The following is a 24730-nucleotide window of genomic DNA, read 5'->3' as shown; positions in this document are numbered from 1 at the left end:
TGTACGCTGCGTCATTGACCCTTCTATGCTTCCCTGCTATCCCTGCTGCTCACCATGTAACATTATCTGTATATATCTTGTGCTTTGGTTGTTGAAAATGACATTTCGTCGAGCACTGAACGTCGTGGAAAAATGAGACCCGGAGGGAAATGTGACGCCAAGTCTCAAGATCTCAAGGTTTGCGCTTGTTTGCCGATATGATCGCCCCGCGCGCCCGGCATTGCTCTTGCTCTCTCCGCTCATCTCGACATTCTGTTCAGCCCCCTTCACCCTAGACTGTGGTCTACCTGCGTTTTTATGCTACATGATTCCTCGGCAAGGGCTTCTACGACTCGTGGGTTGAGACAGGAGCACAATCGAGCTTCTCTCGGGCGATGGTACGTGGCTTGCACAATCTTCAGGGCATTCAACTCACAGTCCAGTCCAAGACTGACTATACGACGTATACCGCACTCCAGATGAACACTGTTCATGTTGAATGCAACTCGACGGCCGCGACCCTTCCTCCTTCACACGCACCCCTGCCTTCGTCAGATGCCTCTCTGAACCTCAAAATCCCCTCTGTACACCTCATCGAATGATCCCCCTCCTTCAAGGAGACCTATCACCAGTGGTCCTCTTACGATCGGCTACATCGATATGCGACGTCTCGGTCGTGTCATGCACAATTACTCGTTGCACCTTCTGCGGAGCAGCCCGTCGTGACGATTTCCACCTGTATGCATCCTTCGCTCAAGACGGCCGCGAATCATGCCCTACATCCTCAGCCGCTTCCTATCTTCCCGCAAAGAACTGGAGCGAGCGTTTCCGTGGCTCGTCCTCACAAGTATCTCGACCCTTCTTGTTCTCCGCCGATCCGCTGTACACCAGTGCCCTTCCCTCCTGTACTTCGCATACTTGCTCCTCTCGCCGATCGCGCTCTCCTTGATTCGGATGGCATCGACATGTACGCGTAAGTAGACTCTGAATCGAGGAGGTTCGAGTAGACCTGCGCTGAATACGCGCTACAATCTGCGTACTGGATAGCCTGAGCAGCGCTGTCTGTTGCGTACAGGATAGCCGGAGCTGGCTCGCCCGCATGCCCGCAACAGCAGACCTCTGTCCCCCATTGTCGAGTTCCACCCTCCAAACCGCGGTCGTCAAACGCGGTCACGTTCCCTACCCGCCACGCTGACCCCGCTGCGATTCCAACCTGCCAACGCGTCCTGCCTGCCGGTAAGGCGCGCCAAGCCCACCGGACAACAAATTTGGATATTGATGGCGATTTAAGGCAGACAATGGAAGTGCGGATCAGCCCAAGCTCCGATGAAAGGTCGCCAGGAACCTGGCTTGAATCGAAGGTCAACATCGAGCAAAAGTCACCGGAGGTAATTGCATCGATAGCAGGTTTGCGCACGCTCGAACCAATATCACCTTCATCCCCCCGCAGCAGTAACCGACTCTATTCTGAGGGAAAATCCGAGCATACAGAATGAGTCCAGCTCAGCGCCTTCGCAGTTCGGAAAATCCTCAGCGGAGACGGAAAATAGCCCGATATCACAATCACAGAAGCGCAGTGGCTGTGCCCGCGGAAGCCGCCGGCGTTTCAACGATGTTGGATTTCCAAATACGAACAATAGCGAACCGGGAGACGAACCGGGCCAGCTGGTCTGTGGCACGGAGCGAGAGGCCATTGCCTCCGCGTAGGTCAATGCGGGGCCTGCGAGGGTCCAGCGATGGTGGGGGAGGCTGGAACGGCGGTGAAGAGCTTATCTTTCATAGATCAACTCCGCTCGCAAACAGGGACCAGCGGGCAACGAAAGACGACAAAAGCCTAGCGTGGGATAGCGACTGCGCTTGCGCCGAGAACATCCATGCAAGTTATCGGACCTTGAACGGACAAACTGGGCGTGACGCTGCTGAAAGGAATCGGCTTGAATGTTTATGATTGCCGTCCGGGGATAACTTCGACATATGCCTCCGACATGCGCCCCGCCGACGACGACAAAGCCCGCTCGCGGGGGTATATAGGCTGGACGGGTACTGCTCTGGCCTCTCTGTACTGCTCACCCATCTTGTCTTGACTCGAGTAACTCCTCGCATTCGCCGTCGTCCGTCGTACTCCTTGCAGCCACCTTCGTCGTATTCCTCTAAGCCGTTGTACTCCTTGCAGCACGAATTGTACCCACCGAAGCGCGTCGACTGCCTCATCAGCCACCGCCACTGCCAAGGCCACTTGCTCACCTACATTCTCAACACTCGCACCAAAAGCCAGCCATAACTCATAACCTAACCCCACACCAACCACCCAACCACCATGGCCACCTACTTCGGAGCGCTCCCTTACACGCCTTTCTCGTGAGTACAACTACACATCTTCGACGAAATCGTAAGGCTGACCCATCTTCCAGTGGCATTCCCAACGAGACTTACGCGTCCCGCGAGCGGGTCACTGGCTATGTCTCCCAGACTCATTCCTCCTTCTCCTCGCCTGCCCTCTCCGAGGGCGATCCTACCCCGCCCCGCGAGGCCTCCCCGATCGGCGAAGCGGTCTACGAGCAGACGCACTCCTCTGCCTATGAACAGACGCGCCCCCTCGTCCGCCAGGACTCCCTCCCCTCGCGCTTCGCACGCAAGGATCGAAGCTTCTACGAGGAGAACGTGAGCCAGGAGAGCGCGCCGGTGCCGAGCATCTTCGACATGCTGGTGACCGCGGCCGCGGCCGAGGAGCTCGACGCGGACGCGTCGGTTGGTCCCGACGAGGCGCAGAACATGCCGCGGGTGATGGAGTCCGCGTCTGCTGCCACCACATACGCCCCATACAACGACGGTCATGCCACGGCCGACGTCGACAATAACGCCATGGTTGACGTCGACAGCCACCCCATGGTTGACAATGACACCGACGTCGCCATGCTCTCCGAATCCGACGCCGAGGACACCGAGGACGAGGACTTCGCCATGATCGAGTCCGAGGACGACGACGAGGATGACGAATACGAGGAGCCGGCGAGGAAGCGCGCGAGGAGGAGCCCGGTGGCAAAAAAGAGCGCGCCTGCGAAGAGGACGAGCGCGTCTGCGAAGGTTGCGTCAACGAACAAGAGCACACCGACGAAGAAGAGCACGCCGACGAGGACAAGCACGCCGACGAAGAAGGACTCGCCCCCGAAGACGAGCGCGTCGGCAAGGACCTCGCCGCGCGCGAAGACGTCGAGCGCGTCTGCCACCACGCCGTCCACGTCGCCGAAAACCTCTCCACGCGCGAAGAAGAGCCCGTCTCCCGTAAATGCCAGCGCCTCAGCGAAGAACCCCAGCGCCTCAGCGAAGAACCCCAGCGCCTCATCGAAGAAGACCACCACCCCGCCCAAGAAGCGCGCCTCCCGCTCGAAGAAGGGCTCGCCATCCACCTCCACTACTCCTTCGACGTCCTCCACGCCCTCTGCCACTACCGTCGACGCCGACGCCGACGCCGAGATGAGCTATGATGAGATGGTCGCCAACATCGGCAGCGTCAAGACCCTGCCGTGGACAACGGAGGGCGTCAAGGCCTTCGTCGTGAGCTTCATCAAGCGCAGCGACGCGCGGCGGGCGGCGGTGAAGCGCAAGGCGGAGGAGGCGAAGCAGAAGAAGATCGAGGAGGCGGCGAAGAAGGCTGAAGAGGCGGCGGAGGCGGGTGAGGGGCAGGAAGGGGTTGTGGAGGGGCAGAAGGCGCAGGGAAAGAAGGCCGGGGGCAAGAAGGCATCGGCGCCGACCCCAGCCCCCACGACGACCGGCAAGCGCAAGCGCGGGCCCGTCATCGAGGACATCGACGAGGACGACGACCTCGACGAGTACGAGATCGACGACGGGGACGACTGCAACTGCCACGCGTCCACCTCCACCTCGACCCTCCCCTGCACCTGCGGCCCCTCCTCCAAGAAGACCTGCCACGCGCTCTCCCAGCGCATCGAGCTCATGCGCACCGACCCCACGCTCACCTCCTTCGGCGCGCACCACGCCATGTGCGCCGGGTGCGGCACGCAGATCCGCACCGACATCCGGTGGGAGTTTTACTTCAAGGCGCTGTGGGGAAAGCACTCGCTGGAGAAGTGCGCGGGGCTGCGGAAGTGGGAGGAGAGCCCGCCGAGCGCGGAGCAGATGGAGGAGTGGCAGAAGTCGCGGGACGCGTCGGCGGAGGATGCGGTAAGTCGTTGTTTCGATGCGATTATCGATAGGGCGAACGTGCTGACGCGCCCCATAGAAAGTCTACTTCACGATGATGGCGGACAAGGGCACGTCGAAGTGCGTGTGCAAGGAGCTGGGCCGCGAGGTCGAGATCATCAGGAAGTACGAGGAGGATAAGGCGGTGCGCGACGCGAAGAAGCCGAAGAAGCCGGAGGAGTCGAAGAACGAGGACGAGGACGCGGCGTCCAAGTCTGAGGGCGCGGAGTTGGAGGATGAGGACTCGGAGGAGCGCGCCGCAACCCCCATCCCCGCGCGCCCGACTCGCAAGCTCCCGAAGCGCGCTGCTGCTCGCAAGTAACTGGATGAGGATGGTGAGTTCCTGTTCAGCGCGGTCTACGGCTTTGAGGCTTACCGTTCGTCTTTCTAGTGCACCTCAAGGATTGACTGACCATGATACCCCAGGATCGGATACTCACTGTACTATAATCACTATCTCCCGTCTCAAATCAGTGTCCCGACTGTAGAACCGCAGCGTCTCCGGCTATAGAGGATGTACGCCTGCGTGACTGACCCACTATGCTTACCCTTGGTATCTTACTATATTCCACTGTGACTCTGGATTCGTTGATGCATAATTTCTTGACAATCAGACGCTCCGTGCGAATGACGCGGAAGACAAGCTGGAAGGCTTTGTACTTGTTTTCCTCGGTATCACGACGCGTGGGAATTGTTATCCCCGAAAGGGGTCATCCTTGTTCTCGACGATGATGGCGTTGGCGTTGTCGTCGTTGGTGTCTTTCTGCTCCTGGATCCCCACCTCTGTATCTTTGTCCGATGACATCCTCCAACCCTGACTATCAACTCATACCCTTCTCATACAATCAAGGTACACCAGACTTTCGCGATGGACGGCTGGCGTACGAGGAAGGCCGATACTTGGAGCTGGTACGTGGCCTGCCTGATTGCGCTGCGTCTTTCTGACCGTCACAACACAGTTAGAACTAGTACATAGTAAATGATGTTCAATGACGAAGTTTGAGCGTTCTACCCCTTCCCCCAGATACTGCGAATAACACTGCGCGACTTTGAGCGCCGATTAGCTGTCTTCACCCTTATTGCTGCTCCTAAGTTTGGCTTATGGTCTACGACTTCAGCAGCTGAGACCCTGCAAACATTCCTTCCAAGTTTGTCTCTTAGCCCCTTCGATCGCCTCACTCCACATCGACATTCTCCAGCCCTCTTAACGCCTTTCTCTTCCTCAACAAATTCAATTCTCTGGCAGGTATAACATCCATTCGCCCTATTGCATAACCGACGTTACCATAAAAGTCTACTATTAGCCCTCTTATCCTATCAAAACCCTCTCAAGGCTGGACATTCGCCGGGTAGTACTTGGCCTGCGGATACACATTGCCCTGTATGAGGGTGAGTACCTTTCTACGACATCAATGGATTCTACTAACCGGCGGACTGTAGTTGCACACATAGTACCAAAGCGCTGTTGGAAGGATTTAGCCGAATCTCTCTCAGATCTACAAGCCACGTACTCTTCCACGGGTCCGTCGACTTCGTGCCAAGCGTGCCCGGCGGGCACGAGTGCGCCGCGCAGCCTACTGTCTTCGTGCTCTTCCACACGACCTGCGTCCAGTGGCCGGCACCCTGGAAGGTGGTCGCATTGTACTGGGCTGCATGGGGTCATCAGAATATTGCGATATAAGGGCGAACATATTATCACGCGTTGCGAGGTGATGTGCAGAAACTCACGTCTCTCATTGTTCCACTGCTGTACCGCGCCCGGGATGTTATTCGACACGTTGGCCTGCGAGGCTGGGTGGGGTAAAGTCAGCACACTCTTTCTCTACCCAATCCCCCATCGTCACCACGTTATGCTATCTCACGTTAAGCTATCTTGAAGGCGACACTCACTAAACGTCGCCGCCAGATTCTGCCCCGAGTTCGAGTGCGCAAAGTTGCACCCGTTCGCCCAGCTCTGCGCCGAGTCCGCGAGGGACTGGTTCCACGTGAGCGCCGCTGCGCCATGCTTTGCGCGCTCGTCGTTGTGCGCCTTGAGCCACTGGGCGATTTCCGTGGAGGGGGTGGCGCGGGCGGTGAGGTCGTCGCGCGCGTCGATGGCGGCTGCGCTGACGCTGGCGAGGAGAGAGGCAATGATGACCGTGAACTTCATCTTGGTGATCTTTGGGACTGAGTGATGAAGTGTGAATGGAACGAGGGGTGAAGTGTGAGTGGAACGGTGGGGGAGGAGAGAAGAGACGCTGTGCCGATTTCCTGCGCCCTGCTCCCCCCTTATACCCCACCGCTGGGTTTAACGCGCCCCGCTAGTCGGTCATGGTGCGGAGTGCATTGCTACCTTCCGCGAAAGGCGGTGGTTGGCTGACGCGGGCGACTGGTTGTCTGACAGGGCTGGGGTGGCGCAAGTGAGACCCGAGTGGTTCTACCCGTTACCTGGGCGAACGTCGCTCCCGATGTATGGCCAGGGATCTGCAGACCATCGATTGCGCTCTATAGACGAAATGCGGGCGTACGAAGAGGTAACAACTCGAGTGCGAGTTTGGACTTAGGCCATGGTATTCTAACGCGCGAGAAGCAGCGTTGTCTGCCAGGCCCTGCGCTATCCGTGAAACGATGCCAGATAGAGGGATGCAGACCCCTTGGCTGAACATCAGCAACATTCAAGAGTAAGAAGGTGCCAGACGCCCGCACGGTAAAGGCGAAGACCCGTAGCTTGCGCCAGGACCAGGAGTCGAACATGGTCACGTGGGTAAAATAGCTCCCGCACCTCTCCCGCGCCCGGTGCGACTCGGACACCATCCTTCGTCCAGGTGGTCTCCCCCATCAAGCTACAGAATGCATACCTCACCTTCGTACGACAAGGCTTCGTGCTATGCACTGCTTTACTGCATCGCAGACGCAGGGGGATGCCGTTCTTCGACTTTGGGACGCGTCTAGCCAGAGATTATGTCGTTCATCCTGCGTGGCTGTTGTCAGCATCTATGTGCGTCAATCAGACTAGACGGAGAGTGCTGTACAGGTATTCCTCCAACGTCGCCCAGCTGCCCAGCTGACCTTCTGCTCTACGGTTTCTCGCCGTCCGTCGCGGATGGTTGCCTCTATAGTTAACCCCCAGTCGCTCGACCATGCCGTCGCAATTTACACTTCCATTGACACCTCCTCTTGTCTACCATGGCTCGAGAGGCTACGAGAAGGAGCATCATATATAACTGACCCAGGCTATTCTTGCACCTGGGCGCTATACCCCGCCGTAAGTTATGTCTACCGATGCTAGGATACGTATCGCACCAGCCCTCAGTCGCGGTTCGAATGAGCGCTATGTGGACCTCATCTGGAGGCACCTGGTACGCAAGAGTAGTCCCTCGCGTCGTACGCCTTCTCGTCCCGGTCACAACAAGGTCAAGCAAAAGCATGGCATAAATAAGTGCAACGAAATAAATACGTTGTACACCAACGTCCCGTGCAGTATTAGAGGTACTGTGAATCCTTTACCCTATAATCCTTGCATAACACATCCAACAGACATTTAGGGCTGGACGTTCTGGGGGTAGTACTGGTCGGCGGGGACGATGTTGCCCTGGGAAGCCGCAATCAGTCATCTTCTCTGAGCGATATGCACCACAAACTCACCGCCGGGTCGTAGTTGCAGACGTAGTACCAGTTGCCCTCCCAAGGGTCGGTGGGCTTAGTACCGAGAGTGCCCTTCGGGCACTTGTGGGCAGCACAGCCGACGGTCTTGGTGCCCTTCCACACAACCTGAGTCCAGTGGCCAGCGCCCGAGAAGGTGTTCGGGTCGTAGTCGCCTGCTTGACGCGTAAGCATTCAATCGAGCACATCGAGACCACCCAATACGCACTGCGCTCGTTGTTCCACGACTTGACGGCATCCGCGACATTGGACGCAACGTTAGCGTCAGAGCCTTCGCGAAAGCATAGCCGTCAGTTTCTTTGTCTCATCGCGGACATGCGGCTGATACTTACTGAAGGTCGCGGCCAGGTTCTGCCCCGCGTTCGAGTGCTCGAAGACGCAGCCGTTCGCCCAGTCAGCCGCCTTGTCAGCGAGCGCCTGGTTCCACGTGAGCGCCGCCGCGCCGTGCGCCGCGCGCTCATCGTTGTGCGCCTTGAGCCAGTCGTCGATCTCCGCCTGCGCCGCGCGCGGCGTGACCGCGAATGCGTTGGCCGCCGCAGCGGCGGTGAGAAGCGTAGCAGCGGTGAGCGTGAACTGCATTATGGTCGGTTGTGTAGAGTGTCGATTGAAGGAGAGGGAGTGTGTGGGGGGTTGGTGCAACGAAGAGAAGCGAATGGGGGCTACGACGCGTCGCGCTGGGTTTTATATGTGCTGCGTGCAGATCTCCGCCCTCCTCGGCTCCATGCTCGCTATAGGGGAGGGCATCTGCGTCGGATGGCGGCCGTCTCTCGGCGCGGCGGCGAGCTCTCTATGGCCCGCACCCACAGCAAAGCTCGGAAGGTACAGCCTCGAAACCGGTGCTGTTTCACAAGCGAGGTTCAGATCCTTGCGTGCACATACGATAGGGCCGTAGCGGTCACTTGACGTCGAGGGTGCCCTCCCTAGAATGTACGCTTGCACGGCGGCGAACGATCCACGGGAACATCGACCTGCCGGCCTGCGGCATAAGTAAATGACATGCGGGCGGGAGGGTGCGGGCGCGCCCTCGTAGTGCGGAAGGGCTCCAAGCCCTGTCACAGGCGCTCCGTGGGCTTCGCTCGCCGCGTCGAGGCTCTCTTTCACTCGCCCCCGCATCGATCGAGGCGGTCCCCTTCTGTTCGTTCATCGAGGAACGCCGACTCGATGGGTGATGACCGTGAACTTCAGCTGATTCAATCACGGCAGTTGCCGAAAAAGTCGAACATGTCACGTGCGTAACGGGTACTAGCAGTGCCATGTAGGGACAGTAACAGCATGTCAGGCAGGACGTCGATGAGCATGTTTGAGGGCATACTGTAGATAGCGAGGTAAGGCAATGCCTTGCTGGCTAGCGAGAGGTTGGTTTCAAGCTTATGAAACCTATAGAGAGCGAGGTCGCGAGGTGGCGTCGTCGTCGAAGCCATGCTGAAGTGCGGAAACGTTGCGCCGTACAAGTCGCTAGAAGTAAATCTGAAAGAAGAGGTTCAACAGATCATGTATATAGCTGACACCAAGAAGTCTACCGTACGCGTACATATTACTTAGGCATAGGAATATGATAGAATTAAGTATAGATGCTATAGCTATTGCGAATTATCAGGCTTGCCTTCATAGATTGTGCCAGTAATAAGGATATAGGTCCATGACGTGCAACACAGCGTATCGTATTTCATGCGGGAGGTTTGTGCGCGCCTAGATGAACGCAACTATGGCGGGCGAAACCACCGTGGTGGCGTAGTCGACGAAGAGGCCACCCCAGATGATCCATCCTAGGTGCCCATTGCGCTTGAAGTTCTCTAAGAGTCGTTCAGTGACATGTCAACTGGCGGTGAATGCTCACTGACCTCCGCAGCTAGCGGGCTCTTCGAGGTCCACGGTGTGGTACTGCCAGAGGAGGTGCGCTGCTGTGCCGCCGACCGAGATCGCGTAGTACGGAACTCCCTGACCGCTTAGGTATCCTGCCAGCGCGAGCATGGCAGCAAACATAACCCCAAGCGCGACTAGGAGAGGTCGTATCCACGCGCCAAACAGGAGAGCAGTCGAGCGGACTCCAACTTTGACGTCGTCTGCCTTGTCCTGGCACGCGTAAATGGTGTCTGAAGCGGCGGTCAAGGAGGACCCTGCGAAACGATTGCGTACACGTACCATACAACATGGTCCAACTGCGATGCAAAGCGGAGTCAGCTTTGATCGCCAAGCAGATGCAGCAGGGAAACGCACCTCCAGAAGCCTGCCATCGCAGCAGCCAAAAGCGCCGCATCCATGGTCCCAGTGGTCGTGATCCACGCGGTGACGAACCCAAAGTTCATCGCAAACCCCAGCCAGGCCTGAGGCCAGTCCGACACGCGCTTCAATAGGGGGTAGATCATGAACCTACTTAGCGTGAGCCCCGCAGTCCGCGCGCCCCGGACATGAAGAAAACGCACATCGGGAGAAGCTGGAAGAGCGCCACATAGAAACTGCAGGCGTGTCAGCGCCATGACGACTGAATGTGTGGGCGCGCGACGTACGCGAGGCCGCTGAGCGTCGTGTAGAAGAAGGCGAGGCCGAGGGCGTACTGCACGAGCAGGTAGATGGTCGCTGCGCGGACGGATATGCGACCGCTGGGAAGCGGCCTGCCTCGAGTGCGCTCTGTGGGCTCGTGAGTGCCGAGTGGAGGTGATACATCCGCGAGAGACTGCGCACCGACGCCTGCATCCATATCACGGTCGAAGATATCGTTGACGGTGCATGCCGACCCGCGGATGAGCCATGCGCCAAGGAGGCATTGCAGAAGCCTCGGAAAGTATTCCTGCAGGGGGAGGGCAACTGCACGAGCGGCCATGGTGAGACCCCACGCTGCCGATGCTCGCTTAGCATGGTCCGCGACGTTTGGTAGACAGCAGGCGCACCGAAAGGCCAGAACATCAAAATCGTGCCAGTGGGCTGAAGAAACGACGTTAGCACACACTTGTAGTAACAGTCGCGCAACAAAACCTTTTCAAAGCGGATCAGCTCCAAGTAGGGTCGGACGCGTTGTGGGATCAGTCCAAGAGGAAACTTCAGTTGATCTCTCTTCGCCAGAGACTGGTACGAGGGAGAAAAGAGCTTCGTCGTTTCTGTAGGCGTCGTCATGCTTCGTGGATGTGAGCGAGGACGAAGTCAGGGGGGAAGTGAAAGAGTAGAATGAGTAGAGCAGGCCCACGGTCGGAATATATATGCAAGAACCGGTGAGGGACACGTGTGATCGGGTCGAACATCCCGTATGTGCATGGCAGCATAGACGGTCTGAAAGAATGATCGTAGTGGCTAGTCTGCTGCCGGGTCGACACATACGCACACTGGTGGCATGGCGGGTGCATGCTAGAGCTTGTCCGAGAAAATAGGAAGTCTGCTCGGAGTTCTTGAATTGGTGTCGTGACACCAATGAAGCGACGGCCCTTCAACGCATGTCTCGACTGGCCGGCACAGTGATTAATGCAGGCGGTGGTTGACAAGTCGTCGAGATGTGGGAGCCCGATCGACTAAGTATGTATGCTAGAACCCACCGAAAGTCAATGTCGTCCATCGAGTGATATAAATGTGCGTACCTTGACGACAACTATATCGCCCAATAACACAAGTCAATCGGGAAAGCCAGTCAATAGCCCTTGATTTAGTGCTCACCGAGCGAGGCGGGGTCCATCCAATTTCGGTCGGCGTATAGAGCGGGCCCGCCTCCACCGGAAGTGGACTTCTTGAATGGCATTTCGACATTCTACAGCGATGGAATATTCCGAGATGCCCGAAAGCGGAGCTCGACGAACCAGTGAAAATCTCTGCTTTGAGCCTGGCGTCGTGGTGGTGGATGAAGTACAACGACTTTCTTTCTCCTGTGGAGTGAATGTAAGAGGCTGGATGGGCTTGTTTACCGGCACCGACGCGCTTTACAGGTTTTTGCACACAACTCGTCCGTACGACGACGCTGAGTACAGCATTTCAGGGACTCGATGCGCGCCTGTTCCCAACTGCGGAGGCACCTAACCGCTTAAAATCGATGATATGACGTTCAAAGAGGCCCGTAGGTCATACATGCTTGACAAGAAGAGATGTTGTCAGCAACTTCCCCGAGCGCCGAGCATGCCTTGATGATTAGACTTGCGCTCGCCAAGATCGTCATATGTCGCCACAAGTAGTCGCATTTACAGCCACATTGATACTAGCACGTCCAAATTCGTCGACCAATGAAGGCCACAAAGCATGATGCAAGCGGGAGGCAAGGACCTCTGGTCACAGTCACGACGGTCACTCCGTATGCACACGTGCTTTTGACCGAATAGGCTATCCTTGTTCTTTTTTGTGGCGTCGCTCCGATCCTTCATCTTGCGGTCATCTTGGGACCAAGAAATCGTGAAAACGACAACGTAGTCGAGCGCAATGACCTACACGAACACTGAGATAGACGAGGGTATGGCTAATTCGATCCAGGCGTAAGAATAGGTCCTCAAGTCCACAGAACAAGTACACTTCGCGAATGTGATCACGACCTTCCAGAATTACGGACCATATGCCGTAAGCTCGTCGGGACCTATAGAAATATAGCTATACTGAAACAAGGACTTAGCTTGCAGCCAACAATCGACGTCGCAAGGACTTATTCACGCTTCCTAAAGCTGACCAAGACCTCCTGTCAAGCCTGGGATATAAGGAGAAGCTCGAAAAGGCTGATGCTGCAATCCTCGAGAACGCGGAATTTCTGAAGCAGATCGTCGCTAATCCCGAGATTTTTGGCATCGGTCTCGATTCTGAGTTTGACGAGTCCGAAGAACACGGTGAACAGGAGCCGAGTGGCAGCTCCCTAGAAGGTACGGCCCACGCCGACGCGAAACGGCCACAATTCGAGGCTTGACGGACTCTGGCAGACCGCCACTCGCACGATCACTCTCATACACACTCCCATGACCACGGCTCGCACTCGCACTCGCACTCCGCACCCGCTAGCGCGCCGGGGCGCAAGCGAAGGCGCTACAAGCCGACAGAGTTCGACATGGACAAGCTACGCAGCACGCTTAAGCAGCTCGTCAGGGACTGGAGCGAAGAGGTCCGCCGCCCGCGGCCGTCACTCTATCCACCCATCTCGGCACTCACGATGATCTTCAGGGCGCGGAGGAGCGCGCGCTGGCGTACGAGCCGATGAAGGCCGCGCTGATCGAGCACTTCTCGGACATCCCGGCTGGGGAGAGGTACGCACGCATATAGACGCGCTACCAGGCCATGGAATATTCCTTAAACCCCCGCAGGCGAAATTTCCGGGTGCTCGTCCCCGGCGCAGGGCTCGGTAGGCTCGCTTACGACGTCGCCAAACTCGGTGCGCTGCGCATCGCGGGCTAGTAGCTCCATCCGTCCACTGACGCGGCATAGGATTCGCCTGCCAAGGCAACGAGTTCTCGCACTACATGCTGCTTGCATCCTTCTTCATGCTGAACAAGTATGTGGGACGTCGGCCCGGGGAGCGGTGGCTGGCTGGCGTGGCCGTGGCTGACCGGTATGGACAGGACCGACGAGATCCATCAGCATACCATCTATCCTTATGTGCACTCGTTCTCAAATTGTCCTGACAAGGCCGCGTCCTTGCGTCCTATCCGGATTCCGGACGTCCTCCCTTCCGACTTGCCACCAGATTCTGGATTCTCCTATGTCGCTGGTACGCCACAAAGTTACCCGGCCGGGACTGAAGTTGACTTGTGATAGGTGACTTCGAAGAGATCTACGGTGCGACAGAGCTTGATCCGTCTGAGCCGCATCACGGACAGTGGGATGCGGTCTTGACGTGCTTCTTTATTGACACGGTCAGTCCATGATAAGTTCTGGAAGGCCTTGTCTTGATATTCTGCCAGGCCAAGAATATCGTCAACTATTTGCGCATAATTCATCGCATACTCGCCCCGGGAGGCGTGTGGATAAATTTGGGTGGGTCGCTGTCATCCTGCTCGACGTTGACGCCCGCTCGATGATGCCGACTAATCCTGCCCAGGACCTCTTCTGTGGCACTGGGAGAACAACAACACTAACGACCCCTCCGTCGAGCTCGACCTCGAAGAAGTCAAAACCCTCGCAAGAGCGATCGGCTTCGACATCTCGGTACGTCAATAGAAATTCCTGCTTTGCAATAGAAAGCCACCTCCACTGTCCCAAAGGCGCCTTCCCTCATCCGCACAGCCGCTAATTCGCGTCCACAGAACGAGCGCACGATAGATACGACGTACACCAACAACGCGCGCGCGATGCTAGGCTACACGTACCACGCGGCCTTTTGGACGGCCACGAAGAGGATATAGGCCAGCCACGAAGAAAATATGGATCGGCTACGAAGAAGTTAGAGGAGGGCCTACGAAGAAGGCAGAGGACGGCCTACGAGGATGTGAGACGGCCACGACGGTCGCAGAGCAAGTCAGGACGCCGATGAAGGGGGCATAGGATATAGAATTATCGTTACAGTCGTCAGTATAGCGCTCAAAGCCATCGCTCCGCCCTCATCAGATACATCCCGGCATATACATCGCCGCCGTACACCCCACTCTGCATGCGCGCTCTAGTTCGCGCAGACTTACAGTGTGCACTCTCAAACTCGACTCCTCGTTCTGTGGGTGGCGCCGTGCAGGCAAATAGGCGGTGGCGCCCTTCAGACGAACAGGCGCTGGCACCACGCAGACAAGCGAGGGCTCGGGTCACCTCGACCACCTCACACCGCCTCCTTCTTCTCCACCCCCGTCTCCCCCTGACTCGCATGCTGCGTGCCCACCTTCGTCTCGCTCTCCTGCCCTTGCTGCTCCCCCTCATGCCCATTCCCCATCCCACCCCCACCCCCCGCCTTCAGCTCCCTCTTAATCCCCCGCAACCGATCGCTCTCCCTGATCCCAAAGCTCCGCCTAAACACCATCTGCACCTCCTCGAGCGACAGGCCCGCCGTCTCCGGGAAGCAGAACACGACGAAGACGAGCCCGAGGAAGCAGAGGCCGGCGTAGAAGCCAAAGGCGCCCGCGGGCGTGATGCGCGCCATGAGCAGGAGGTAGGTCGAGCCGATGAGCAGGTTCGCGCCCCAGTTCGTCGCGGTCGCGATGGAGGTGCCGATGCCGCGGACTGGGAGAAGGGAGGCGAGTTAGTTTGTGAAGGGGCGTGTGAGAGAAAGAACACACCCTCCAGCCCGAACAACTCCCCCTGCTGCCACGGCACGTTCCCGATCCCGGTCGCGTACGACGCGACGTAGAAGATCATGCTGAACAGCACGACCGCGCTCCAGCTGCGCGGGTACGTCGCCCCGTCCTCAAAGTTCCCGCCCGTGCCCTTCGTGAGGTAGTGGAACGCGACGGAGGCGAGCGTGAGGCCGAAGACCATGCCGGGCGCGGAGATGAGCATGATGCGCCGGCGGCCGACGATGTCGATGTACTTGAGCGCGACGAGGGTGAAGACGAAGTTCGTGCCGGAGACGATGAGGCCGACGGCGGTGGGCTGGTCGAAGCCCATCTGGGCGAAGAGGGTGGCGGAGAAGTACCTGGGCAGAGTTGGGGAGGCATATCAGGAAAGCGGGTGAGAATGTCAGGCGTACATGAGAGTATTGAAGCCGGAAAGCTGCTGGAAGGCTTGCATACCGCAGGCGATGACTGGTAGCAAGATGAGGCGTGCTGAAAGGGGCGACAGACTTGGGACTTACTGAGAGCACGCCGATTCGAGGCTACCAAAAGCATCGAGCGCACGCGCTGGAGAAATGTCGTCGAGTTCGAGATGTCCAGGCTGTGCTGTACGGCGGCTTGTAGGACTTTGACCTGCATAGCACGTCAATTGGTCAACTGCCTTTGTTGCCGAAGCGGCCTCGTCCATACCTTCAAGTCAACCTCGTGCGGCTTCGCATACGGGTAGATCTTCGCCATGACATCGTATGTCGCGTCCAGATTACCCCGCCGGATGAGAATGCGAGCTATCCGGGTCGAGCATCAACAAAAGATCCCCCGCACACAGGAGAAACCTGCCCTACGCACGACTCTCGGGGAGAAAATACAGGAGGAAGAGCTGGATGCCTGCGGGGACGGCGCCGAGGCCGACCATCCATCGCCAGCCGCCGGAGACGTTCGCAAAGCCGGCGTCGATGCCTGGGTTCGGTTAGTATGTCGCGCATGAAAAGTGGTCCAAGGAGAAAACGGAATGGGGACGGAGCAGCAAACGCGGTTCACTGGGCCGATATGCCAAGCAGCCTCTCGTCCCCGCAAGCCGCGGGTATGCCGCAGGCAGTTGGTCCGCCGCGGACATCCCAATGCCTCCGGGACCCAGCGCCAAGCAAGCCCACAGCGCTGTCCGAGCTATCGCTCCTGCTCAGCGAGCAGCTGACCATAAACCCCATCTATCCCTCACATCCCCGCGTGCTGACCTGCGCTGCCCATTGTCTATCCCCGCTCGCGCCCATTGAACATCCCCGCTCACCGCGCGACCCCATAGCCTATGGCACATCCCCTTAGCCTGCAGCGCGTCAGCTGAGCAGTATATAGGATGTACCATGGACTATGGGGCCCCACGTGATGGGACGAGCAGCGCGAGTGTGGGGCAGCAGGACAGCGCGAGCGCGGGGTAGCAGGGACCGTAAGCAGCGCGAGCGCGGGGTAGCAGGGACCGCATGATCGAGCGAGCACTCCCAACCCATTGTCCAGCCCCCCTCCCCCCAGGACTCTCAGCGGTAAGGGATCACCAGTCCGCTAAGACCCAACAAGACGGGATCAATACCCCGCTAAGCCCCAAAACACCCGTCAAAAAAAGGAAAACCAAAACCCCCTCCAGAAGCAAACCAAAACCCCCTCCAAAACAAACAAAAAAACACCCCAACAAACGCGCACTCACCGTACGCAATGACCTGACCCAACGTCAGGATCGCCACGTTGAGCACGACCATGCGCCCGCGCTGGCGCGTCGGCGAGAGCTCCTGGATGTAGAGCGGCGCGATGGAGGAGGCGAGGCCGACGCCGACGCCGATGACGAAGCGGCCGCCGATCTGAGGGTGGAGTGAGCGTTGGTGAGGGGGAGTTCAAGGGGGAGGGTTGGCGAATGGGTTCAAGAAGCTGTAGTCGGTGGGGGTGGGGAGGATGTATGAGCGTGTAGACAGCAACTAGCACGTACCATGCTCCAGACATCATGGCTGACGGCCTGCCCGACCGCGCCCGCGATGAAGATGACGTCCGCAATGCCGACGACGGGCTTGCGACCTATCCAGTCGGAGAGAATGCCGGCGCAGAGGCCGCCGAGGAGGGCGCCGAGGGTGGTTGCGCTTGAGATGAAGGTCTGGCAAGGCGATGAGGGATGGGATAGGCAAGGAGGGGGACGTGGATGGGGAAGGGATTGAAGAGAGGAGCACACGAAGGAAGGGCACAGGCGTATAAGGGAAGGAAAACGAGCACCAGAGGGAAGCGCAAGCACCGAAGGGGAGTAGCACATCAGCCTCCGCGCACGCAGCAAACCACCGATCGCACCTTTTGCGTGTCGTTCAGCCTCTCCGGACCCAGGTCGCTGCCAATCGTGACCAGCGCGCCCGAGATGACACCCGTGTCGTAACCTGCATCCCAATCCTTGTCAATGACCGCCCCCACATAAACACGCCGCAAGGCCACGCACCAAAAAGCAGGCCCGAGATCGCAGACGAGCAGACGAGCATCCAGATGAACCAGCTCGTCTTCTCCTCGCCCTCCGCGACGACCGCGAGCTCGTTGATCTCCCCCTTCCCGATGTCGTGCACGATGTCGTTCAGCTCGGCCTCGATCGTGGGGGACGCGGGGGACTTTTCGTCGGTGGTCTTGCCCGCGTACGCTGCCTTGTCCGAGTATGCTGCCTGGTCCGCGTACGGCGCCTTCTCTGAGGATGGCGAGGGCGACATGGCGGCGGTCATGATGATCGTGGAAGCGGGAAAGGACCGTAGGCGCGTGAAGAAACTGTAGGCGCGTGAGTGACCGTGCGCGACCTAGTAAGGGCCCGCGGATCTGATGGGCCGGGTGCGCGGGATGGAGGTGGGGGAGCACGAGATGGGGGGCGGTCACAAGCCCTAGGGGATTCGAGAAAAGGTTGAGGCCGGATAGGGGCGACGGAACGAGCGCGTGCCAGTCCTTGTTTGTCCGCCCACCTGTGCTATTTGCGCGCTTGATCGTCGGTCTGGACCGCCACGGTGCAGGCCGCCTCGGTGGACCGTTCTGCGTCCTGACCTGGTGTCTAATACTGGGCGGATGTCTCCAAGTTTGCAACAATGGACGGTGGGCCGCGCTGTCGGCCCCCTCTCCTCCTTCCCCGCATCTGCTTATCTTCAAATTCGCCCGTGGGGTGATCGAACGAGTCTGTCACACGAGGCGCATTACCCACGGATCACGCTCGTATCCCCCTTGTATACACTCCGTATGGACTCCGTATCACGCACGAAGGACTTCGAATCAGACAAGACTCACTTCGAACCTCTTCGCTGAATACGCCCGCGTTTGCGATGGCGAAAGCACCCACCTGAATACAGTTCAGCCCACCTGATCGTGGAAGCCCCCTTGAAAGCTTGAAGTTTGGGCCTCGACGACCGTTTTGCATCCTGGGAACGGCCAACGTAACGTTTGGTCGCTAGCTCTCACCGGGTCCCCCTCGTTTCCTGCCCTTCGATCTCTCTCAACACGTCGGGGCTCGCACAAAGGGCCCTTCCCTCGGTTATCGACCACCAGGCGCGCGAGACGCACAGATAGGGCGCGTCGAGCTCTGACGATATGGCGCACCCCTACGCAAACGCCGCGGGATACATCTTGGCCAGCGATGTGCGTACTTATCAGCTCCTTCAGCCCGTTCCTTGCGCTGACACCACCCTCCATTCAGGCCATATCGCAAGACGAATACCGCTACAAGCAGGGAGGGCAGGACGAGGATGCCCGTCCGACGCACCGGCGACGCTGGAGCTTCGGTTTCGTACGTCGCGATCGTATCTATCTCGTCCGGCCCATCCTTACACGCGGCTTTTGGTAGCGTCGCTCCCGCGATTTATCCTCGACGAACAGCTCCAGTCTGTCCTCTCCTTCGACCACTGCCTACTCGGGCTCCTCCAAGTCCCCCTCGTTCTCTTCGACCGGGAAGGTCCCGTCGCCCTTGACTACGCCGACTTCCGCTTCTTCGACCGCCTACGCGTCTCCTACTTCTTACTCCTCCCCCGCTTCTTACGCGAATCACTCTTATGGCGCGACGAAGGCCTCCCCTTCGGTTGCCTACTCCCCCGCCTTCCCCTCGGCTGCCTACTCTTCTTCCCCCTCGACTGCCTACTCGACCTCACCCTCGGCTACGCACGCGTCAGAGCAGTCTGACGGCGCGATGAAGTACAGTAACACCACCCCACATCCCACCTCCAATACCACCCCCCATCCCACTTCCAACACCACTGCGTACATCATCTCGCCCACCCGCGGCTACGTCTACCCGGACGACACCTGGTCCGTCATGACGCCCGGGACGCCGTCCGTGCTGCGGCTGGGCTTCGATGGGAGGGCGGGTGCGCGGACGCCGGATCCGTTTGGAAGAGGCGTTACGCCGGATCCGTTTGGGAGGAGGACGCCGGATCCGTTTGGGAGGAGGACACCTGAGCCGGTGGGAAGGGCGGGGGCGCGGACGCCGGAGTTCGTGAGTGTCTTCTCGCAGTTACTATGCACTGACCTGTCCGCCTATCCCGATGCCCTCGATGACGAGTCCGTACCCAACGCACGCATACTAACACCCCACCACCCAGACTCGCGCCCTCACCCCCACCTTCGGACGCGCGATGATGCGCACGCCCGAGCCCGGCGGCTGGTGGGCGGCGGAGGCGAGCCGCATGTGGCTGACGCCGGAACCGGATACGCGGAGGTCGGGGTGGGCGGGGATGGGCGGGAAGGCGGGATGCTTGGGGGGATTGCGGTGGCGGGGGCGGCAGGTGAAGAAGGGGGTGAAGGTGAGTTCCGTTTTGCGCAGCTCCTGCCAGGTGTATGCGCTGCATAGTGAAGGTGTATGCGCTGCACAATGAGGACGTGGACTGAGGGATGCACAGGCTCGCGCGCGGAAGGCGACTGCAGCGCTTCGTCGGTTCGCGTCCGCGATGAAGGGCGACGCGAAGGCGGTGAAGGGCGGCGTGAAGGCGTAGAGAGCGACATACAAGTGCAGACGTCCCCTCCATGCCCAGTGTTGGCAACAGGTCGACACTTACAAAACCACCGTAGAAGGATTCTGATCCACGATCAACCCAAAGCCTGTCATTTCTCGTCCACGTTCCTTCCTGTACCCGCTCGTTCCCAGTCGTCTCTCTCTGTATGTCCTGTTGATTCAAAACCAGCCTGTATATATCTGGATTCGCCCATGGGTCGTTCGTGTACTTACCTTGGAATTTTGCGTTGGCTTCGATGTACCGCCTTCTCTTCTGTATCTGTTGCAGTACGGCTGGTCCTTGATGTATCTACCTTCTTCTATGATCACGAAGTTCACTGATAGATATCGATGAGCCTCGCATGAGAAAGCTGGCAAGGGTGCCCTCTGGAAGTGGAAGCGGAGATGGCTATGTACTCGACCCACCACACTGGTATGGCCTGCAGACAATAGACCCAGACTCCCAGTGAATGCTACATAGACGGTACTATATCACACCGAGGGTCATATTGTACAGCGCCGATAGCGGCTCAATGTGCACGTCGACGATCGCCACATGCCATCTCCCCACCGACGAGTTGACCCCAGCCAGAACATTGACCATCGGCTCGGTCATATACTCCTCTCCCTCGGCGACGGATATGTAATGTCGCATAGGCACTACCGTGAAGTCGAGCTTTATGGTATATAGCGGCTGAAGCGTTGCGTCCTTCGGCAGAGGAAGCTGTCGGGCCTCATCGAGGAGCTGAGCGACGTAAGCACAAAAGTAACTATCGGCGCACAGCATGGTGAAGTAGGCGTCGGAGGACGTGAGTTCGCCTGCAGGACAGGAGATCAGACCGGTGTCGTAACATAACTGGGGATGAGCGTACCTTCCAGTACAATCTCCTGAGGACCCGACGGCAAATCGGGCGCATGCCTGTCCTTCTTGTGCTCTGGCCAGTCCGCTTGATGACATGCGGCGGAGCAGTAATTCTTGAAGCATGTGCAGCGGTACACGCGAGAGTGGATGGCTGATGGTCCCGCAGGACACTCGATAGCGGTCAGCCTGGAAGTGTCGCGCAAGAGAATGCCACAGTACCTCCTCATAGCTGCAGTTCCGACCCATGAGCCTCTGCTGCAGCGACGGTCGCTCGACAAAGCACTCGGTCAAGGCTGTCGCTAAGGGCTCCGGTATACCCGCCTCTGCGCACGAGATTCCATATCCGCCCACTCTCAGCGCACGCGCGACGGGTACGCTGATCGAGCGCTCCGCGATGAAGTTGAGTGCAGTTGTGAGGCTATCGTCTGAGCCCTGTCGACGTAGGGATAAGATGAGGGGCAGGATGCCCGCGCGAAGTGCCCAGCAGAGCGCCCGGCTTCCGCTATCCTTTTCCGTGTACCAGATCTGGTAGAGGACCCCGCAGGCCTCGCACGCCGCGCCGTGCCCTCTATCCCCAAACCGCCGACCGATGAAGCGGACCATTGCGACGAGGTCTCTGACGACGTCTCGCGCATGATTTTGGATAACGATGTAGTTGGCGATGCAGCAGCGGATGAAAAAGATGTAGCGCTCGGCGCATCTGGTGGGGTCTATGGGCGTCATGAGGATTCGGGTCGTGCTTCGAACGAAGTGACGAAAGAGCCGACGCGGGCGGTGTCCGGAATAGATGAGCAGTGCTTCGATTATTCCGTCTCTCGCTCTCGATTTGGCGGACGGGGTCTGCTCATGCCGTGACAGCACTTTGCCCATCATGAACACTAGGCTTGCTGTGACACGGTCGTGATACTGCTCGTGCTTTCCCGATGAACGAAACGCGTCGAGAGATGGAGGATCAAGCCACATTTTGAATACCAAGATATGGAGTCGCGCGGCCTGCGTGATGTCCAGTGCAAGATCGACCTCCAAGCCATGTAGGAGAGCAAGCACGTCCGTACAGAGAAAGAAAATCTCTAGCGGCACATGAGTAAAGTGCCCATTCTGTGGTAGGAGAAGCTCCAGCCAATCCATGAAGCCAGATCGAGGGCGAATGCAATGGAGTATGCTGTCTCGCAAGAGGGGCTCTTCGTCTTTGGGTATCCAGGTGAATTCTCCGAGCTGGGACAGCACTTGAACAGGCGTCCACGCCATCAACGACTCGCCGGGATTTCGACCGCAAAAGGGTTCGTACCCAGGCTTTCCAGTGGCATCGCGCGAAGGGCTTGCTTGAGTTGATTCCGGATGACGCTCCGAGGAGGTAGTCCGGGAAACCCGATGGCACCGTCAGCAGCGAAGCAAGCTGCTTTATGCGACTGCGAATCAGGTCAGTACGGGGCATCCGTCGAGGTCAAGATGAAGTTGGACTGCAAGTATAACGCCGACTTCAACAAGTGCCGCGTCTCCTGTCACGCTTTCTGAATCAGGGAAAGCGTGACATCGCACCGCCACTGATGATCAGGTCTATCGCGATGAAGGATCTCGACCTTCTCTTCATCCTGACCTTCATGAGCCCCCGTTCCCAATCTTCAGCTCTCTACCTATCACCTCATTTATGTCTATAGCCAGCTGAATAAAGCATCGGCAATGCTCCCCAATGCCGCCTCGACGACGGCTGGTTACCCACATCGCGACGGCGACGCCGGCACTCAACCGTGAGCCGTAGTGCCGGTACCACGATTATATTGGCGCAGGAACGGCGCCGATGACATCTCTATTCGACCCATCACCACCGACTCCCAGCGCCAGCAGCAGCGAGCTCGCTGACCAGTCCTCAGCAGCGCGCAGCGTTCGCCTTCGATCTGTCTTTTCTCCTCTTCTGTTCTTTACTTTCGTCTGTATAGTGAGCTTTTGTGGGACGCAGTGCGCGCCCTTGACATCCGATCATGGTACACCCATACGCGAATCCGGCGGGGTATATGTCGGCGAGTCGCGACGTACGTGGTCCACCCTTGTATCTGCCGATCCTACCTCCCCATCCATGCGTCCCCCTCCTCTCGTTCACCCTCCTGCTGTGCACCTCGTCTTCATGCACCACATACCCTCTCGATCACCCCGCTGACTTTCTATGTAGACCATCTCGTCTCAGAGTTACGGCCCGAAGCGAGGGGAGGACTGCCGTCCGCCGCGTCGCAAGCGCTTCTCGGCGCTCAGCTTCATGAACATGGTACGTCCCGCTCACATCCCTCCTTGTATGTCCCCCCCTCTTCTCAATACCCCTCTTGTAGCGCAACTCCAAGGACCTATCCTCCCCGGGCGCCCGGCTCTCCCCCACCACGACTGTGCTGTCCTCTACCTCCACGATCGTGGCGCCCTCCCCTGCCCACTCTCGCGCGCCGTCAGTGTCTCGTTCCCGTGCACCGTCAGTATCCCACTCGCGCGCACCATCAGCGCCTCCCACGATCGCGTCGCCGCCACCCTCCATCGTGCGGAAGCCGTCCTCGGGTAGCAGGCGGGGCCGCGATCCGCCGTTCATCGTTAAGTCGTCTCAGCACTGCACGTTCGAGGTTGCGCTTCCGGCGAAGACGCGGGATGATGGTGTCCACTCGAGGACGGCGCGCTCTGTACCCCGGGTGACCGCGCGCTACGAGCACTCGAGGACGGGGTCGAGTTACGAACGATCGGCAATGCGTCAAGACCAGGCCATGATGGCGCGCTCGTTGGCGCCTCGTATCGCGCGGGTCCCTCCGCCGTCCATCACGCAGGTGCCGCCGCCGTCTGTTACGCGGGTTCCATCGACTACGCGCCCTTCGCCGCCGTCGACCGCTAGGTCCTCCCCACCGTCGACTGCCCGCTCTTCGCCACCCTCGACGGCGCGACCAGCAACGTTATATGGCTCACCTTCCACCGCGCACTCGTCGCCCACGCTCGTGTCCACGCCTATCAACGCTGCCAATCACGCAAATGCGTCCAGTCCGAACCTGGTGGTGCATGCGACAGGCAATGATTCTACTGTGTTTGTCCAGGATAACGTCTCCACGTCGCACCGAGTCGCCAACGTCTCCACGTCGCACCGAGTCGCCAGCGTCTCCACGTCGCACCGCGTCGCCAACGCCCACGCGTACCCCGACGATACCTGGTCCTTCTTCACCCCGCCCACGCCCGCGGTCCCGCGCTTTAGCTTCAACTGGCACGGGAAGCCGGGGAGGCGGGGGCGGATGAGGATCTACGGGGCGCAGGTCAAGCACTACGGGGTGCGGGTTAGGCACTATGGGGTGCGCGTCAAGCATTCGATGAACGGCACATGTGCGAAGCAAATGAAGGGATATGTGGCAACGACGTACGGCAAGACGAAGGCGAAAGGGAGACAGATCGCGGTGCGTCCAGGTTCTCTTATTTCTCTTCCGCGCTGGCGGAGAACAGTCCCCTTGTTGTGGGAGGGGACGTGCATGAAGCTGATTAACATGGCAGACGCGCGCGAAGGAGGCCTCCCAGTTCATGAAACAGGTCGCGCTTGCGGTGAAGCAGGAGATGCGGGGGACATGGAGTTCGACGACAGAACGCTAGTCCCACTACCGATTCCGCAGGTCGCTGCATCGAATCGTCCTTCGCGTTGCACTCGACCGCACTGGCGTGCACTGACCTCATTCACACGCTGGCACCCAAGACCACACCCTATCAATAACCTTTAATCGCTCTGCCCTAGTCGTTAATGTTACGACGCCCACGCTCCTTGTTTCCTGATTTCCATCCACGACGCATACACGATCGCTCGTCTCCAGTCTCCCTATCTCTGACCCCCCTTCGCTGGCCTGGCACCTTCTGGTCCACCTGTGTAGAATATCTCCCATTCGTTCTTTTCTCGGTCATCGACCGCTTTTTGGTCGTCTGGCA

The 24730-nt window shown here is 58.6% G+C and overlaps 12 protein-coding genes across 12 annotated transcripts; 6 read left to right on the top strand and 6 right to left on the bottom strand.

The window, feature by feature from the left end:
* Window positions 1-242: 242 nt before the first annotated feature.
* SCHCODRAFT_02627910 (uncharacterized protein) lies at window positions 243-1014 on the top strand. Its single transcript, XM_050345438.1, has 2 exons — window positions 243-377; window positions 429-1014. Exon 2 carries the CDS (start codon window positions 479-481, stop codon window positions 926-928), a length of 450 nt encoding a protein of 149 aa, XP_050199480.1. The 5' UTR covers window positions 243-377; window positions 429-478; the 3' UTR covers window positions 929-1014.
* Window positions 1015-1172: 158 nt separating this feature from the next.
* Window positions 1173-2112, top strand: SCHCODRAFT_02308574 (uncharacterized protein). The gene is made up of 2 exons (XM_050342329.1): window positions 1173-1215; window positions 1271-2112. Exon 2 carries the CDS (start codon window positions 1472-1474, stop codon window positions 1925-1927), a length of 456 nt encoding a protein of 151 aa, XP_050199479.1. The 5' UTR covers window positions 1173-1215; window positions 1271-1471; the 3' UTR covers window positions 1928-2112.
* On the top strand, window positions 2110-4755 carry SCHCODRAFT_02627908 (uncharacterized protein). The gene is made up of 4 exons (XM_050345437.1): window positions 2110-2183; window positions 2226-2337; window positions 2391-4514; window positions 4571-4755. The coding sequence occupies exons 2-3, from the start codon at window positions 2297-2299 to the stop codon at window positions 4318-4320; spliced, it is 1971 nt and encodes a 656-aa protein (XP_050199478.1). The 5' UTR covers window positions 2110-2183; window positions 2226-2296; the 3' UTR covers window positions 4321-4514; window positions 4571-4755.
* Window positions 4756-5364: 609 nt separating this feature from the next.
* SCHCODRAFT_02627902 (PR-1-like protein) lies at window positions 5365-6430 on the bottom strand. The gene is made up of 5 exons (XM_003031466.3): window positions 6070-6430; window positions 5908-5970; window positions 5691-5828; window positions 5607-5641; window positions 5365-5558 (listed from the first exon to the last, which is right to left on the bottom strand). The coding sequence occupies exons 1-5, from the start codon at window positions 6326-6328 to the stop codon at window positions 5508-5510; spliced, it is 546 nt and encodes a 181-aa protein (XP_003031512.1). The 5' UTR covers window positions 6329-6430; the 3' UTR covers window positions 5365-5507.
* Window positions 6431-7572: 1142 nt separating this feature from the next.
* Window positions 7573-8804, bottom strand: SCHCODRAFT_02627898 (PR-1-like protein). The gene is made up of 4 exons (XM_003031467.3): window positions 8154-8804; window positions 8030-8092; window positions 7804-7976; window positions 7573-7750 (listed from the first exon to the last, which is right to left on the bottom strand). Exons 1-4 carry the CDS (start codon window positions 8398-8400, stop codon window positions 7700-7702), a joined length of 534 nt encoding a protein of 177 aa, XP_003031513.1. The 5' UTR covers window positions 8401-8804; the 3' UTR covers window positions 7573-7699.
* Window positions 8805-9011: 207 nt separating this feature from the next.
* SCHCODRAFT_02504460 (uncharacterized protein) lies at window positions 9012-9242 on the bottom strand (the record flags this gene model as incomplete). Its single annotated transcript, XM_003031468.2, has 1 exon — window positions 9012-9242. The coding sequence occupies one exon, from the start codon at window positions 9240-9242 to the stop codon at window positions 9012-9014; it is 231 nt and encodes a 76-aa protein (XP_003031514.1).
* Window positions 9243-9300: 58 nt separating this feature from the next.
* Window positions 9301-11137, bottom strand: SCHCODRAFT_02627895 (UbiA prenyltransferase). The gene is made up of 9 exons (XM_050345436.1): window positions 10795-11137; window positions 10710-10743; window positions 10504-10656; window positions 10329-10449; window positions 10245-10277; window positions 10039-10191; window positions 9964-9980; window positions 9663-9914; window positions 9301-9614 (listed from the first exon to the last, which is right to left on the bottom strand). The coding sequence occupies exons 1-9, from the start codon at window positions 10930-10932 to the stop codon at window positions 9511-9513; spliced, it is 1005 nt and encodes a 334-aa protein (XP_050199477.1). The 5' UTR covers window positions 10933-11137; the 3' UTR covers window positions 9301-9510.
* Window positions 11138-12158: 1021 nt separating this feature from the next.
* On the top strand, window positions 12159-14264 carry SCHCODRAFT_02627889 (N2227-domain-containing protein). The gene is made up of 12 exons (XM_050345435.1): window positions 12159-12244; window positions 12293-12348; window positions 12401-12641; window positions 12699-12877; window positions 12937-13019; window positions 13077-13144; window positions 13198-13264; window positions 13332-13480; window positions 13528-13625; window positions 13674-13746; window positions 13811-13917; window positions 14016-14264. The coding sequence occupies exons 1-12, from the start codon at window positions 12214-12216 to the stop codon at window positions 14112-14114; spliced, it is 1251 nt and encodes a 416-aa protein (XP_050199476.1). The 5' UTR covers window positions 12159-12213; the 3' UTR covers window positions 14115-14264.
* On the bottom strand, window positions 14192-17857 carry SCHCODRAFT_02627883 (uncharacterized protein). Its single transcript, XM_003031470.2, has 10 exons — window positions 17431-17857; window positions 17289-17371; window positions 16939-17100; window positions 16663-16813; window positions 15813-15923; window positions 15657-15751; window positions 15488-15599; window positions 15383-15437; window positions 14973-15328; window positions 14192-14916 (listed from the first exon to the last, which is right to left on the bottom strand). Exons 1-10 carry the CDS (start codon window positions 17699-17701, stop codon window positions 14519-14521), a joined length of 1794 nt encoding a protein of 597 aa, XP_003031516.2. The 5' UTR covers window positions 17702-17857; the 3' UTR covers window positions 14192-14518.
* A 533-nt stretch (window positions 17858-18390) lies between these two features.
* On the top strand, window positions 18391-20428 carry SCHCODRAFT_02627879 (uncharacterized protein). Its single transcript, XM_050345434.1, has 5 exons — window positions 18391-18596; window positions 18655-18744; window positions 18802-19446; window positions 19553-19753; window positions 19850-20428. Exons 1-5 carry the CDS (start codon window positions 18549-18551, stop codon window positions 19940-19942), a joined length of 1077 nt encoding a protein of 358 aa, XP_050199475.1. The 5' UTR covers window positions 18391-18548; the 3' UTR covers window positions 19943-20428.
* SCHCODRAFT_02504947 (uncharacterized protein) lies at window positions 20429-22238 on the bottom strand (the record flags this gene model as incomplete). The annotated part of the gene is made up of 4 exons (XM_003031472.2): window positions 20429-20760; window positions 20814-20973; window positions 21023-22018; window positions 22092-22238. 4 exons carry the CDS (start codon window positions 22236-22238, stop codon window positions 20429-20431), a joined length of 1635 nt encoding a protein of 544 aa, XP_003031518.1.
* Window positions 22239-22782: 544 nt separating this feature from the next.
* Window positions 22783-24403, top strand: SCHCODRAFT_02668441 (uncharacterized protein; the record flags this gene model as incomplete). The annotated part of the gene is made up of 4 exons (XM_003031065.2): window positions 22783-22833; window positions 22971-23063; window positions 23125-23850; window positions 24308-24403. 4 exons carry the CDS (start codon window positions 22783-22785, stop codon window positions 24401-24403), a joined length of 966 nt encoding a protein of 321 aa, XP_003031111.2.
* Between the last annotated feature and the right edge of the window lie 327 nt (window positions 24404-24730).

This window comes from Schizophyllum commune (assembly GCF_000143185.2).
Source record: "Schizophyllum commune H4-8 unplaced genomic scaffold SCHCOscaffold_7, whole genome shotgun sequence".
Lineage (NCBI taxonomy): Eukaryota > Fungi > Basidiomycota > Agaricomycetes > Agaricales > Schizophyllaceae > Schizophyllum > Schizophyllum commune.
This window is presented reverse-complemented; position numbering and strand designations above follow the sequence as displayed.

Excerpts from the sequence above, each read along its gene's own strand:
- SCHCODRAFT_02627910 (XM_050345438.1), top strand. The coding sequence starts at position 479 with ATGCAACTCGACGGCCGCGACCCTTCCTCCTTCACACGCACCCCTGCC.
- SCHCODRAFT_02308574 (XM_050342329.1), top strand. The coding sequence starts at position 1,472 with ATGAGTCCAGCTCAGCGCCTTCGCAGTTCGGAAAATCCTCAGCGGAGA.
- SCHCODRAFT_02627908 (XM_050345437.1), top strand. The coding sequence starts at position 2,297 with ATGGCCACCTACTTCGGAGCGCTCCCTTACACGCCTTTCTC. Across the intron at positions 2,338-2,390 it reads CTCCCTTACACGCCTTTCTC|TGGCATTCCCAACGAGACTT; the intron begins GTGAGTACAACT and ends CCCATCTTCCAG.
- SCHCODRAFT_02627902 (XM_003031466.3), bottom strand. The coding sequence starts at position 6,328 with ATGAAGTTCACGGTCATCATTGCCTCTCTCCTCGCCAGCGTCAGCGCA. Across the intron at positions 5,642-5,690 it reads GTCGACGGACCCGTGGAAGA|CGCTTTGGTACTATGTGTGC; the intron begins GTACGTGGCTTG and ends TCCTTCCAACAG. Across the intron at positions 5,559-5,606 it reads TGTGCAACTACAGTCCGCCG|GGCAATGTGTATCCGCAGGC; the intron begins GTTAGTAGAATC and ends ACCCTCATACAG.
- SCHCODRAFT_02627898 (XM_003031467.3), bottom strand. The coding sequence starts at position 8,400 with ATGCAGTTCACGCTCACCGCTGCTACGCTTCTCACCGCCGCTGCGGCG. Across the intron at positions 8,093-8,153 it reads GAACCTGGCCGCGACCTTCA|GCTCTGACGCTAACGTTGCG; the intron begins GTAAGTATCAGC and ends GCTTTCGCGAAG. Across the intron at positions 7,751-7,803 it reads TCTGCAACTACGACCCGGCG|GGCAACATCGTCCCCGCCGA; the intron begins GTGAGTTTGTGG and ends GCGGCTTCCCAG.
- SCHCODRAFT_02627895 (XM_050345436.1), bottom strand. The coding sequence starts at position 10,932 with ATGACGACGCCTACAGAAACGACGAAGCTCTTTTCTCCCTCGTACCAG. Across the intron at positions 10,744-10,794 it reads AGCTGATCCGCTTTGAAAAG|CCCACTGGCACGATTTTGAT; the intron begins GTTTTGTTGCGC and ends TCGTTTCTTCAG. Across the intron at positions 10,278-10,328 it reads ACGACGCTCAGCGGCCTCGC|TTTCTATGTGGCGCTCTTCC; the intron begins GTACGTCGCGCG and ends ACACGCCTGCAG.
- SCHCODRAFT_02627889 (XM_050345435.1), top strand. The coding sequence starts at position 12,214 with ATGACCTACACGAACACTGAGATAGACGAGG. Across the intron at positions 13,626-13,673 it reads CGTGCTTCTTTATTGACACG|GCCAAGAATATCGTCAACTA; the intron begins GTCAGTCCATGA and ends ATATTCTGCCAG. Across the intron at positions 13,918-14,015 it reads CGATCGGCTTCGACATCTCG|AACGAGCGCACGATAGATAC; the intron begins GTACGTCAATAG and ends TCGCGTCCACAG.
- SCHCODRAFT_02627883 (XM_003031470.2), bottom strand. The coding sequence starts at position 17,701 with ATGACCGCCGCCATGTCGCCCTCGCCATCCTCAGAGAAGGCGCCGTAC. Across the intron at positions 17,372-17,430 it reads GATCTCGGGCCTGCTTTTTG|GTTACGACACGGGTGTCATC; the intron begins GTGCGTGGCCTT and ends ATTGGGATGCAG. Across the intron at positions 15,329-15,382 it reads TCCGGCTTCAATACTCTCAT|GTACTTCTCCGCCACCCTCT; the intron begins GTACGCCTGACA and ends AACTCTGCCCAG.
- SCHCODRAFT_02627879 (XM_050345434.1), top strand. The coding sequence starts at position 18,549 with ATGGCGCACCCCTACGCAAACGCCGCGGGATACATCTTGGCCAGCGAT. Across the intron at positions 18,597-18,654 it reads GATACATCTTGGCCAGCGAT|GCCATATCGCAAGACGAATA; the intron begins GTGCGTACTTAT and ends CCCTCCATTCAG. Across the intron at positions 19,447-19,552 it reads GGGCGCGGACGCCGGAGTTC|ACTCGCGCCCTCACCCCCAC; the intron begins GTGAGTGTCTTC and ends CCCACCACCCAG.